This window comes from Diadema setosum, chromosome 13, assembly GCF_964275005.1.
Source record: "Diadema setosum chromosome 13, eeDiaSeto1, whole genome shotgun sequence".
NCBI lineage: Eukaryota > Metazoa > Echinodermata > Echinoidea > Diadematoida > Diadematidae > Diadema > Diadema setosum.
This window is the reverse complement of record NC_092697.1, coordinates 38,312,136-38,327,646: the sequence shown is the minus strand read 5'-3', so window position 1 is coordinate 38,327,646 and position 15,511 is coordinate 38,312,136. Positions and strand designations below refer to the sequence as shown.

General features: G+C 37.7%; 1 protein-coding gene across 1 annotated transcript in view; it reads left to right on the top strand.

Annotated features, from left to right (window-relative positions):
- Window positions 1-15,511, top strand: part of LOC140236955 (sodium-coupled neutral amino acid transporter 9 homolog) — a 37,673-nt gene that overhangs the window by 8,151 nt on the left and 14,011 nt on the right. The window contains exons 2-6 of the mRNA XM_072316900.1: window positions 2,324-2,407; window positions 7,134-7,275; window positions 8,467-8,564; window positions 11,915-12,072; window positions 13,109-13,276. Coding sequence (XP_072173001.1) covers window positions 2,324-2,407; window positions 7,134-7,275; window positions 8,467-8,564; window positions 11,915-12,072; window positions 13,109-13,276 — 650 coding nt within the window. The remainder of the gene's footprint in view (window positions 1-2,323; window positions 2,408-7,133; window positions 7,276-8,466; window positions 8,565-11,914; window positions 12,073-13,108; window positions 13,277-15,511) is intronic.

Below are 15,511 nucleotides of genomic sequence, written 5' to 3'. Positions count from 1 at the left end.
GGACCCTATACAGTTTGGAGTGACCTCAGGATCACTCAAAAGGCTGGTTCATCCCCATATATGTCAAAAATGCTACAAGAAGAATAAACCGTGACTGTGGAATGAAATTACAATGCAGTTTCATTTTGTCTTCATACTGGTGCATTTGGTGTACTTTCTGTGCGAACTAGCATTTGGTAGGCAGTAGTAATGCTTCATCTTTATATAACCTCATACCCTGTACTGACAATATTCAAATTCATGAATTTCTTCCGTCGAGATGGAAGAAATTCATGAATTTGAATAACAAAGCAGTACCCGCTGCATGCTATAAGGATTAGAATTAACACTGGCTGTCGGGCGAAAGCTCGGTGGTCTAGTGGAGATGACGCCTGTCCGGTGATCAGGAGGTCGTAGGTTCGAATCCTGCTCGAGTATGTACGCCCATGATTTTTTATCATGGCTACTACTAAAAAACACTGATCAATTCAGTGCTTATTTACGTCGATGTAGGGCAATTTGTCAATCAGTTGCAATGAAAACATCTCGACGGAAGAAATTCATGAATTTGAATAACAAAGCAGTACCCGCTGCATGCTATAAGGATTAGAATTAACACTGGCTGTCGGGCGAAAGCTCGGTGGTCTAGTGGAGATGACGCCTGTCCGGTGATCAGGAGGTCGTAGGTTCGAATCCTGCTCGAGTATGTACGCCCATGATTTTTTATCATGGCTACTACTAAAAAACACTGATCAATTCAGTGCTTATTTACTGACAATATTGGCAAAGATACAAGCAAAATCACGGTGAGTACCAAAAGCAAGACCCTAATGCTATGTTAAAGTTGTGAAATTGTAAAGAAAATAGAAATTGGAGTCAAAAGGGGCTTGAGCTTTTAATTTTAGCAGAATCTTCGTCAGAGGCAAAATGAAATAGAAAATAGAAATTGCAGAAATTGCGATTGTAATAATTCAGAAATATTACTGAGAAAACTTGACACAGATCAGGCTTTGGTACACATTTAAAGGTAAATCTATGGAGAATTTATTCCACCACATTGTTGTTAGTAAAGAGAGTTTTAGTTGATCAGCATTTCATATTCTTATATAATTCATGGTTTTAAAGAAAAGCAGTCTTAGAATACTTATATGCATTGCTATATGTTACTGTATATACTCATTTTTAGTCATAGGCACAACACATCCACCACTCAAGAACGATATAACAACTAATGCCTAAAATGTAGCTACAGGAGAAAAATAAGAATTTCTTGTTTGAGAGGTTTCATGGTCATTAAGAAAGCAAAATTATCATCAAACATTTTAATGCATTAGTAATCACTTCATGAGGGCTTGTAGCATGTAGTAAAGAAGAATCTACCATAATATGCAAAGTGTATTATGTATAAGACTGCACCTTCAAAATCATTGACCATTGATGGATGTGTTTGCCCAAAATGAAAACAGAGATAGTGCAGCTCAAAGTAACTGTGAAATTCACGTCCACGTGACCAGACGGATGTGTCCAGAAAAGCAGGCCGGAAAGTCAAGGCCTGATCTCCATGTGGACATTGTGTGTGTGTGTGTGTGTGTGTGTGGAGTGTGTTTTTGCATACAATGTACATTGTATGTACCTTGGTACGTACAATTATTCGGAAACTGCAATACATTCGCAGTTTGGGAAAGCATTCTGTGTATTAAAGCCATGTAAGTCTTCATAAAAACATTATTTATTTATTCATTTATTATTTTTTTTTTTTGCTGGAAATACAGTACCTCGGGTACATACATCAGATTTGCAGAGAAAATTGCAGGCTTTGTCATTTTTGTAATTTCATAACAAAGTTACATGTATGGCTATTTTCCTTGCCAGTGGACAAAGTATTAAAAGATGAATGTACCAGGTACATATTGATACATACATAACATGTTGTCTCGGAATTTAAAAAACGGAAGAAATTGCATTCTTCTCACAAGTACACATACTTTCTTGAATAGCCTGGGAGGCATTATACTTTTTTGAAGGCAACCTGTACAGAAAATTGGAAGTTGAAAAATCCCTATGGAATATTGCTGTTTAGTCACCACACACCAAGCATTGTGCGTTTGAGGAATGGCATTGCGCATGATGATTTCACTTTTTAATACTATGGTATATTGTGTTGTATCGATGGCTTTGTGTGCAGTTTGAGCAAAATATGTGAAACTTGCAACTTATGGCAAGCCATCAACTGCATTGGATGTGCTAGTGTGGCACACAAAGAGTTAAGAACTGTCAATCTGTGTTGTGCATTTTCATATTAAAAATCCTAACTATTAAATGCCTTGTGTGTTCTCATCCACAGAGCTAGAAAGGACTCAATACGAGGCAGTCCAGGGTCAAATAACTTGAGTGGAGTCAGTCAAGGTGGAGCTGATAGGAAAAGAAGGTGAGAAATTTAATTTTAAAAGAACCCTATAGTGTGGAGAGAGAAGGCTGGCTCTCTCTAATAGTGAATTAGCATACTTAGTATAATGCCTGTGTCTGTACTTTTGTGTCTTTGAACAGGCCAGGTAGGTATGTTTCTACTGTTTTACCCCTTCAACTGGAAAGAATTGAGAGCAGTGTTGAGTATTCAGGGAAGTATTCAAACATTACCGTGCTGAAGTATGGCTGTGTTGAAAGTGAAACATTGTAGTATTTCATGAGTGTTGTTTAGCACAGAAAACTCTGTAGCATTGCATTGTACGCACTGTTCAAAGTCCCTGACACAGAAAGGGTTGAAGGGTTGTCTTTATGAGAGTGAAGCAACTTCATTTCCATTGTCAAATGGAGACATTTCAATGTCAAATGTGCATGGGTTTTAGATACCTGTGTCACTTATTGAACAGGTGGTTAGAACATTATGTTTTTTACAGGAGATGTCTTATGCTCTCTGAGTGTAAAGCCACTGCAATTCCATTGTCGAACGCAGACGCTTTGACATCAAATGTGCTTAGGTTATATATTAATGTGTTGAACAGGAGATAATGGCATTCTTTCCTGATGTATCCATGGAATAGACCACGGCATGTGTGACAAATGTGATTTACAGACAGATTATGGCTTTGCCAGGACAGACTGGTGGTATACAAGGATCACTACTTTCAGAGGTCGCATATGCTTACACAGCCTGTCCCAGGATGTGATAAATCCAACTGTCGACAGTGCCGACAGATAGAAAAACTCCATACCCTTCCTGTTTTCACATCACCCCTCAACTTTCTTTGTTTTTAGGGCTCCTTTTCACATCACGTTAAATTTCTTTGCAGCCATGGACTTCAACACACTTTTGAATTGGATGTATATATATTTCATTGAAATGGTGAAGAAAAATGTGTAGAAATGCAATGTATTCTTTACATTCTTCTCCTACCCCTACAGTAGGCCAACATATAATGATTACCTTGCTGTAGTATAAATCATTGAGCATTGGGTGAAGGGGGATTTTGAGACCGGCTGAAATATCCAAGTTAAATTTGTACAGTGATACTCTTGAGTGCAATGTGTAGATAATATTGAAGCTTGAATGAGTCATGCATTCCCCACTATCATGCACACGTTTCTGCCATTGTCTTCAAAATACATTCTGTAAGAAAATACCAGTAGTCATGTGACCTACCATTGTGTACATCACCATGTGACTTCTGTATTGTGCCGGTCTCCATCACATACAATATGTAGGTAAACTGTTTGTGAAGGTCTACTCATCTAGTTCTAAGGTTTTGTTTCCATGATAATCTCTCAAACCGGCATAATTTGTGTTTCATTTTTTCTGTTTTCTCTATGTTTGTGTTTATACAATGGCAGTATACGGTAGGTCAGTGTAATTTGTTGAGGTCCTGTAATCTGATCTGGGTTGGTGGTTCAAACTTCAATCATTTCAGTACAGAATTATTTAGCATGAATATGCCAGACACTAGATTTCTACACTTTTTCCATGAGGATCATGACAGTGATGTTGATGTTGATTTGATGATAATTATGACAATAATAGTAATGATAATTGTGGATGTACAGCGTCCAGCAGTTATAGGCATGTATAGGTGGCATGAGAAGTGATTTACTGGCATTAATGATAGCAATACTACATGTATTTGAAGTTTTTATTATTATTTTTTATTCATTTATTCATTTTTTACAATACTTAGAGGATTTTTTTTTTTCTGAGATTTGCATTAAAGGGTAGTTCTATACTCCCACCAAACAAAGAAACTGCATACTATGTAGGAATCAGCATTTCTGGTCACTGGCACGGTTGGTTGGACAGTTACTACAGCTTATGGAACAACTACACATGTACTCATGCAGTTTTGAAGCAATTCAAATAAACGTTATGCCATTGCATTGTCCTTGATGTGCGGGTTGATGTGTTAGATGTTCATTTTTTTTTTTAAGAGAGAGAGACACACACACACATAAGACACACAGAAAGTGTATTGTCACGGCAGTAGCATAGTGTGGCAAAAAATTAGGTGAAAAGAAATTTTGCAGTTTTTACTTGATTCAAATTGATATGCACATTGTATGTTTTGGTTACTTTAAATTGAGAAATTGGTGTTCAAATCGACCCACTAGAGTAGGAGAAAGTATGTTGCCATGGTAACTACATATGACAAACAATTATTGACCGGAGAAAACCCTTGTGTCCAAACAACTTTCCCAGTGTTTTTTTAAAGTATAATATGAAAGTTGGCTCACATGTTGACTTTGAAATACAGTATGCATGTTTGTACTTGTACATGTATGTGCAAGACACATTTCAAGAGTGGCAATTAAAGTGCAAAAATCCTTGCAATGGAAACTGCTTATCACGTTTTGCTTTTTTAGTATACAAATGGAATTTGGCACACATGATAATTAATATGTAAGGCATTAATCTTTCAGAGTGGAAGAAAGTGTGTTAATATTGGGCGTCAATGTTACATTATCCTCTGAATTGTATAAAAACCAACAAAGCCAAAAAAAAAAAAAAAAAAAAAAAAAAAACCCACTGAGATGGTTGTACACAAGTGTTTCTACAGGTCATGACGTCATCAGATGAACTCCACATGAAGATGTATATAGACCCTCCTCTGTTATTTACTTCATATATCCCCTGTTTAGACTTACCCAAGGCCAGGATGGGATATTCATCAGCAATATTTCTACTTCTAGTTTTCTTTTTCTTCTCTAATCTCACTGACATGGAAAACATTGATCACAGTGATTCAAATTATAAAAGAAACTTTTTTTTTTCATGCTTGGTAGGCTATATATGTGCATCTGTGTACATTTTAGGGTGTCATGTTATTGTTGAGAATCATAATTATTTTTGACTAGAGGTTAAAGAATGTGGGTCTTCAAAACAGATAAGAGCTCTATTACATGAAAATATGATCATTTTACAGCTAAAATTAGAATAAACACAGAACTGGTACTTATATCTCCTGAGGACTTAAATGTCTGTTTAATTTGGTCCATACACTCTACTCTCTATCCTTCTATTTTTAAACTGCAATAGGGTCGGGTCCCAGTCACTTGCATGGTTGAACTATGAGAGGAACCAAACAGTTTACATAATACAGTGCAGGTGACTTTAAATATTTAATGGTGAATTAGACTCAACAACAGTTTTGACCCTACATCCTGTTACACTGGTGGGTCATCCACTCCTACGTAGTTTCTTATGTTTCCAGCAAGCCTCTTAGAATAGCCATGTGTCACATGCATAAACAGTCAAAGGGGTCTCAAAAACAAGAATTGCTGTGAGTGTCGATATAATTAGCCAAGATACATTTTTGTCATCTGAGACAAAAAAACAAAACAAAACAAATGAAATTGTGAAAGTACTTGAGTGTACAGCTGTAAAAGTCTTTTTTTTTTTCAACATATTGGGATGGGGTTCTAAGTTTATCTGAACTTGAAGTAGGGTTTTAAGCTATATCTGAACTTGAAATAGAATTTTGAACTATATCTAAACTTGGAATAGGGTTTTAAACTAGAACTTGAAATACCTGTAGCTATAGAATGCTGAGGGTAGGAATTTGTAGGTTGATGATATTGATAGTTCTTATTTGGTATATTACAAGATCGCATTTTTTTAGTGGTCATTAAAGTAACAAATCCACACATATCACCCCATGTGTGAGACAAAAGCACTACTGTAGCTGAAATCTGAAGTGTGCAAGAGGAAGAGAAAATAGACACAAAGTTTTTTTTTTTTCTGTTTCTGTTCTGAGCACCTAATCAATGCCATATACCGGTATGCTAATACATTGTTATTTATCTAGCTGTTTGATTATCACAGATCTATGCAGTATTTGCAAACTTTCATATTCTTTATCTACATTGTATGTGCTTTGCATTTGCTTATTGGCACATCTGCTGGTATGCTTTGGACACTAATTTGCTTTCATAAACTTGAAACTAAAATGGTGCGTGATGAGAAATTTTGTAATGCTGATTGCTCTTTTATCACATATGGCCTATGAAAAACGGCCATATTCTTATTGTTAACCTGTATGAAATTCAAACTCCCTTGTTTTTTATTTTGTTTTTCAATGGGGGGGGGGGGGATTATCTTAAATACCAGAAATAGGGCTTGGCAAATTACTGTAAAAGCTGTACTTTTCATGAGGGTTTAATATTTCACAAATATTGTCAATCACTGTGTTGGGTCACAAATTTAACGACATGTGAAAATATTTCTAACAAACAGGCATTAATGCACTTGCAATAGTCTTATGTATCAAGTCGCTATGGAAATAGAGACATTTATAAATTTGATAATGCACTATACAAGTATTGTGCATCATTAAATCATGAAAACAACATCTCGCAATTAAGCTTGTTACCTTCAGTCCTCATTCACAAAAATGTCTGTACACGAAAATAACAGCTTTTATTGTATGACCAAGTGCTTAGAAATTATGTAAGGTACAGTAGGGGCAAGTTGACTTGTAGAAATGTCTTCCTTCCTTTGATCTGTGCAAAGTATTGATAGCTTAAATTCCATTCAGTGTTATCAGCTGAGTCATAAACATTTCAGAAGCAGAGAATGAACTTGCAGATAAAGACTCTCAGCAGTCTGTGTCACATTGTGAGTATTGACAATCTATCTCTCTCTCTCTCTGTTTGAACTCCAACGAACCCAGACGACCTTTCCACCACTCCAGCATCCCAACGTATCCCTCGGACCAGGGCAACATCCAGCATCCGGCCGATGCCAGGGTGGCAGCAACCTACAACAGATATCGCTACTACAGCAGGCTCAGCCAACACAATACAGGCCACTTTGTGAGTTGAATGTAAAATAACTCTCTTGGCTCCACTGTTAACCTGTTGAGTCTGAGTCTGAGTATACTTGGGCAGGTGTCTATGGGAAATGTGTGTTGTAGCAAAATCAGCCCCTCCTCAACAGGCTACATAAAAGCATCATGTCAGTGGTATTTTAGGATAGAGGTAAAGAAGAGTTAACCACCTGACACATAGAGGCAACCACCTGACACTAAGAGACAACCACCTGATGCTTAGAGGCATCTGCTGTCTGGTGAGATGATCACAAAACTTTGGTTTTCTTCCCATTAAGATTTCCTCATTTCTCCTGCAGTCATCTGTTGTGGTTTTAAGGTATAACTGTAAATAATAATTTCTTTTTTAACTGTTGATCTCCCAAAATGTAATGTCAAATATGGGATATGTTTGTGTTCTTGTATGGTAAAGACCTTCAATTGATTTGAAGTTGCAGGTAGTGGATGCATGGTTTCATAACTTCAAATTGATTTAATTTTGTTTGTCAACTGAAATAAGACAATTTGAAGAAATAAGATTCACAAATATAAGAAGATGGAATGCTCTGTCCTGTGACAGCTCTGATGCTATCCAAGGAAAGCTTGGCACTCCATCGTAAACTCAAACTTGGAATGCATCACAAGCATTTGTCACACAGTGTGTTGTTTTCATTTCGGCCTCTTAGAGAGTCGCACAATTTCATATTCACTGGGTCTTGTTCTACAATACAAGAAAAGCTGAAGTTTAAGAATACACTGTAAATTGGATATATTACTCAATCAAAATACTGTTGTTTTTTCCCCCTTTTACATTTACTCAATCAAAATACTGTTTTGTTTTTTTTTCCCTTTTACATGAAGGCATGTCATATAGAGTAGATAATTGATGATGTCACAGTCTTTTGCAATAGCTTTGTGCTGGTTCTAAACCAGAAATCCTTGCACAAGGCTTCATAAAGGCAGTGGGTTTGAACCCAGCATTATGAGCAACTATTGTGTTATATAAACACGAGGTTGTTTAACACTAGTTTCCATGGCGTTAGAATGGCTGTGATGCCACACTTCAGTTGTCTATGTACCGAAACCAGTTCAATTAATTTTAAGCTATTACACTGCAGTTACCAGGGTCATTTATCACATGTTTGTCTTTCAGTTCATTGATGCCGAAAATCTCACACACTTTGATATTCCTGTGCAGGATATTCCCGATCATGTTGTCCCGACATCGCTGTTCGTCCTTGTGTCACCATTTGTCAAGAAGGAGTCGGGCGCAAAGCAGAATAGTATAGTTACCATGTGAGTGGAATAGAGTGACTCTATTCAGAGTGATACTACTTGTCCAACAGGATCCACATGAACATTTTCCCCCTGTAGTTTTGAAATGTGTGTCACAACATGGGTAAACAGAAAATGTTCTTGGGAATATAAACCAATACATTCAAGCTGAGTGGTCTATCACACAGTTTAATTGACACATCAAACATGAATTATTCTTATGGGAAATTTCCTTCAAGTGTTTAGGATATGATTAAAGACACTGTCTCACTGGACATGGTGCAATAGATTGAGAGAAATTGATATTGTCTCCACTCTCCAATAGACAAAAGAGATCATATTGCAGTTTCTCTTTTACCTTGATAGTGCAAAGATAGTGGCTAATGTTTTGTCCAAAATAAACTTGAATGAGCACTGTGAAAGCCACAAGTAGACTCGCAACAAGGGTAAAATTATATACTCAGTATTAGCACACTGATCTATTGCGTGACACTGTGAAACACAAAATCACTTCAGGGAAGTTTTGTTTATAATATTTTTTCTATGCTAAGGTGTTAGTCCTGCCGCATCGTTCGAATGTAAGCTAATACTGTAGGTGACTCAGCTGAAGCATGAATAGTAGGCTCTTGTATCATAGATGAATGTGAAATTTATTGAAAACATACCAAATTCACCATACATGATGAGTGCACAAAATTGATCTTGTAAAAATTTCCCCTTTTACAGTTCTTTGTGAGAGTCATTTGACGTGATCATATACTTCCCAGCAATTTTGCAAGTAGTTAAATTTGTGACCGCAGAGTACAGTACTGAACGGAGAAATGTATGCTCACATGTTTCATTTATGTAGGGCTCAGAGCTGATATCTTTGTGCATTTTTGGATTCGTGAATAGCACGTGACTTGCAAAATTAACGAAAATAAAAATAGCGAGAATGTCTATCAATGTCATCTGCTTTTGAAGGATGAAATTCTTTTGAGGTGATGTTGCCAAAGAAGAAGGAGACCATTGTTTGATGTCTTGATGGTATGTAAACAACTGGTAACATTTTATCAACAAAAATGTCACATATATATCTAAATGTGATCTTGCAGGAAACAATGAACTCATATTATCTTGCAGCATCCAGGTTTTATCCAAAACCTCAACTCATGATTCCATCATCATACATTGTGTGTGCATACCCCAGTGTAACTGCGGCATGCTCTTTATTCTTGGACAAAAAAAAAAGAAAAGAAAAAGAAAAGCTAAGCTAGACCAAATATGAACATCTGATATTGTCAACTTCTCTTTACTATCTTATAGCCTTTACATCTCATCATGATCACTGATCTCTGTAGGAGGTATCTGGATATCTCATCGGCCAATTGCTTTGAAGCCACCATGCCACCATCTTACCAATCACATTACAATTCATTTGTGTATGGAGCTCATGATATCACACCTTCTTGGAGATAATTCTGCTGGAAAATGCCTGCTTGTCTGCGTAAGAGTGTGCGTTGTAACATGGCGGCTCACATATGGGCAACGGCGACTTTAATTGTTTGGACAGGGTGAATGGGCCAATGAGATATCCAGATAATACTAAAGAGATCAGTGATAATGATTCATGCTCATGTGTGGTAAAATTTGCCCAAGCATTCTCTCAAACCAAACTTAAGAGCAGATATTATCAGCATAATCTCAATGTATTCTTATCAGTCATCAATTTTCTATGTAATTCCTTGAAAATATGAATGCTGTTTTACATCTTCTGACTTACTTCCCAAAAAAAATGCCTACTTACTCCAACTTACAATTCAATGCACAGGCCTGATTATTAAAAACAAGTGCAACAAATCTTAATCTGGCAAGATTCTGACATACCTCCTCCTTATTCTAAACCAAAATAAAGTATTCACATGTATACACTACAGTTTGGAAAACATCTTCCATACCTATATTCTTCTTCTTCTTAAAAAAAACAGAACAACAAATTTGCTTCAGTCATATCCGCTGTTGAACAAAGCCTTGAATCAAATGAGATCTCAAATATCTTGTCATCTATACACATGCAGTTTATTGTAAAGTATAACATTTATGAGAATGTAACCACATTATCTAGACGATGAAGATGGGGATCATAGAGATAGCTCCATGTGAAGGGTTTGAGGGCGGTGAGTTGGCTCAGTCGGTAGCGCGTCTGCCTCACGATCCTAAGGGTCCGGGTTCGAACCCGAGTCTGGACTGAGCAATGTTGTGTGTAAGCATACCGTCCCCTCTAGCAAGAGGCAAAACACTCTGTCCCTCGGATAGGAAATAAAAATGGAGGTCCCGTGTATGAGAGAGTAACAACTCATGCTCATAAAAGATCCTGCTCCATTCATTCAGTGCAAAGAGCATGGTGTTTAACCCGGTGAAGTGGTCCCACCTGACATCCAGCTGGACCCCATGGAAGACCAGCTTAATGTAGCTGAATATAATGGGCTATCCAGCCATCTTCTCAGATGGAAATGAACAAACAAATGAAATGCTGTAATAAGGGAGGCTATCACTTCCCCAATATAGAGTACCAGATCATGAGGTGAAACCATTTGGTCTGACCCTGATGGCAAAAGTCATTACCTGGTATATCATTTAATTGTGACCCTGCGTCACAAAACCAACAAAAAGTCACCAGAGATCAGACTATAAGCTTTAAAATGATGTAGAACTCAATTCAAATGGACTCCCCTAACCTATCTTAATACAGGAAAGAAAGCACACACTCTGGAAAAGTGTGAACTGAGAAAAGAAGCTCTGAAGTACAGGATCTATTCAAGCGTTTAATCTTCACGAAGCTGTGCTAGCTGTGTGATGAAAGGGACAAACACTTGATGTAAACCACTGGAGCAACATCAATGAAGGGATTATGAGATTAAGCTGAAATTGAGCATGTTCTATCAACACATTCTGTCCATGATTAATGGCAACTTTCAAAGCAGTAGCGTTATCCTTTCAAAAGTTATTAGACTTGAAATTGAAGAGTGTGCAAAGGATTTCAAGAAATTAAAAGGGGCCTCTAAGATATATCTGATCATTCTACTCTCTCCCCTCCCCCCCCCCCAAAAAAAAAGGGTTGCAGAAAAACTGGTGAAAACACATTTTTCCCATTCATGTAATGATCCCAAACTAAAGAATAATGTAGAAGAAGGATATCTCTTTCAGAAAATATGAAAAACTCAAGATTGACTCGGTTGATCCATTTGACCATTTTTGAGTCCTCATGTAAAATCAATGGGAGCGACTTTTTGTTGGTCCATTGTCAAAGTACCTGTGGGAGTGAGCATTAACCCTTGACCCCAACCAGCCATGAGCACTACCTAGTTACCTTGTATTTCTTTCTTACATAGATTTTCCATCTGGAACACAATGATGGGAACATCACTGCTCAGCATGCCATGGGCCCTGCAGCAGGCTGGCTTTGCTATGGGGCTGGTACTCATGCTGGTCATGGCTGCCTTAGCCCTCTACACCTGCTACCGTGTCATGCAGTCAGTGGAGAAGATACGTGAGTGCTTTTCATCACCATGTAATATACCATTCACTTCCAGTGCACACTATGATGGCAATATGATGTCCATCACATGTATTGCTTTGTCCAAATTTTTCAGGTTGCACATACAGCTGCCAATTTGGAACTGTCAATTTATTGATCGTATATGTATATATTTCTTCTGATTTATATGCTCTTTGTACCAAGTGATTTTCAAAGGCCCCATTTATTTGTTGCTGCTAGGTGTTCCCTTTTTTTAAAATCTGTATAATAGCCCCAGTACATACCCGTGACTATGGCCCATTATATGTTCCTTGGAGCCAATATTTGCCAGGTACTGTAATGATGGGTCTGACAGATGTTGACCTTCAGGTCAAACCTCATGGATTAAATCTTCCGACAGTGCATCAGTATACTGAAAGGAAGATGATAGTAATCTTCAAAATCCCTTTTATCTCTTTACTTCTCCCTGTTAATAGTCACATCTTTGCCATTGATGTCACTCAATAACAATGCTTTACTCATACATACTTCTACGTGCATACCCCCCTTTCTCTCTAGTAAGAAATTGACGAGCATCATGAAATATTCTGTTATTTTGCTGTGAGTGCCAGAAACCGTAGCTGAAAACATCTTGCTTTGTATATCAATTATCCAGATATCTTTTCAGTGAGTTGTTACTTTTTGTCACAATATATTTCAAGATCTTCTTTGCTCCCATACTATTGATATTAAGTCTCACATTTTTATCTCCCCAAACTCATGGGACAAAATGTCTATACAAGTATGTCTCAGTATTGTCTCCCCAAACTAATGAGACTACAAATGTCTAGATGTCTCACAGTTTTCCTCAAAATAATGATATCACCAAAGGTACAAATGTCTAGATGTCTCAAATTCCTATTTCCCCATACTAAAAATGAGAGTAGATATCTACATGTCTTATATTTTTGCCTCCCAAACTAATGAGACTGAATGCCTAGATGTCTCATAATTTTGTCCCCCAAAATAAAGAGACTAAATGTCTATATGTGTGTTTTTGTCTTCCCAGAGGACAAGGTAGGGCTGGTGGAGTTCTCTGATGTCTGCAAGAAGTACCTTGGTCGTTTGGGAGAGAAGTCCAGTGTCTTCTTTTCTCTCTCAGCTCTCCTGGGAGCCATGATTGTCTACTGGGTCCTAATGTCCAACTTTCTCTACAGTACTGTCTTCTTCATCTTCCGTAAGTCTCTCGTCTCCGCCCCGTCGGGAAGGCTTGCAATGCCTTAACCTGTGGAAGACTAGTTTGGAGTCTACTTAAGGCCTGGTCCCACTGCACTTACGGATGCAAAGAGGATGTAAAGCGTACAAAAAATCTTGCCATCCGTTGGAAAACGCTACGAATCCACTGTGTACCCATCGCATACATGTTTCATCCGCTCTATCCATCGAGCATCCGTCCACTGTGATTTCATCCGCGCAAAAAGTTTTAAGCTGCTTAAAACTTTTAGAACGGATGAACTTTCCGCTGTGTACGATGTAAATCCGCGACATACGAGCAACAAACGTTGTATGTCCGTGCGGCATCCCTTAAACGTCCGCTGCATCCTCTCTGCATCCTCTGGGCATCCTCGCAACTCACATCCGCTGCAGCTAAAAACGGAAAGAGGGAGGAAAGATATGGTACTTGGAACGTCTTTACATCGTTAATAGCACGTTAATAGAAAGGATGTAAGCGTATGCATCTCGTATATAAAGCATTTCGAAAGCATCCCCTCTGCATCCGCTCTGCATCCGCTCTGCATCCACTCTGCATCCGCTTTGTCTGCTATGCGTCCGTTTCGCAATTATCTCGGGTAACCCCTTCGGAGCTGTCATCCCCTTCCATCCGCTTTCATGCGCTAGGCTTCCGATGAACATCCGTTTAACATCCCCGCTACATACTACCCACGTCCGTTCTATTTCCGTTCTGTTACCGCCAATTTTCGCCAATTTTGTCAATTTCTGGAGCGGATGAAAGCGGATGAAGCCATCCCCGAAATTTTGCTCGTCCGCTGTGTCCTTTCTGCATACGCTTTGTGTCCGTCGGCCAGTGGGACCGGGCCTTTAGGTAGAATTCTACGGGGAGATGAGATTTAAGCAAAATCAGCTCATCATCAGTGGGTTGAAGTGAAACTCAAGCTGGCTCTGATAAATAGAGGAAAAACAGACGGATAGAGGTTTCGTTGATATTGGATCTAAATCGAGAAAGTTACAAAGTTTCGCAAATTTCCATATATTTTCTATTAAACATATCAATAAGAGTGAGCACGTAGACAAACTGTAGGAGGCTTATGATGTCATCAAGTCATAACTTTCCCATTTCTTTTCTTCCACTAAAATATTACACACACAAAAAAGATATTTCTTTGCTACATTATCTAGCAACTATAACCACCTTCCCCTAGAAGTCATCATTGCTGCAGTAATTTGATGCAAAGGATACAACTTTTTCCTATTCAATTCATGTGAAAAATTATTGTTTTTTCTTTATTGAATATATGTGTCTGGGTCAATGGCAGACTGGAAAGGTGATGAATGGTATCTCCACTTTGTGTATGTTGTTGCTCCTAATATCAATCTTTTTTAAAGAAAAATCAAAATTGCCATAGCTTTCCTATTTGAGGTGCGATGTTGATTTGTTATTGACACAGTCTGCCTATCTGTCTCATTTAATTCTATCTTATTCATTAATTCTAACTTGGAGATACACTTTTAACATCCTTGAACAATTTGTGGCAGAAATTGAACCAGCTGTCCTCATTGCGTACGTATAAGCTGTAGAAGATCATGATCATCTTAACCTGTCTGTTATAAAAGTGAGTTAAAAGAACCACAGTAGTTCCTGTAGCTGAATGAGCTAGGTGTTTAAAGAGGAAATGAGTTTGATACAATACCATCTACTTGGTTGGAAGCATGTTGATTGAGAATGTGGGTAGAACTGAAAGTAGAACTCTTTCTAAATGAGCCAAGATGAGCTATAAGTATACCAAGACACTTGAGTATTACATGACTAATGTTTCAGTTACACAGAAGTGAGTCATATGCATCGAATGTGTATGTAATATATCATAGAGAGTCTTTGATAAAGTTTAGTCCTCTATCAGTGTAAAGATGCTCACAGCAACACATTTCTACAGGTAAGATTACATTTTATGCATCCATTTGGGAAGTAGCCTGTAAAATACAAAGTAAATTTGCTGTTATTTTGTTAGTTTACAGTTGCTGTGGAGAAGACAGTCTACTGCTATGTTAATGGATTTTGAATTATTCTATCCAGCACTTTATACTTTTAGCTTTTATGCTTTCAGAATGTCATCTTTGGTGGGGTTTCAGCGTGTTTATGAATGAAATGATCAATGAAATTTGCTAGACAAAAAACAAAAACAAAAAACCCCAAAACAAAACCAACAAAAACAAATCAAAACCAAAAACAAAA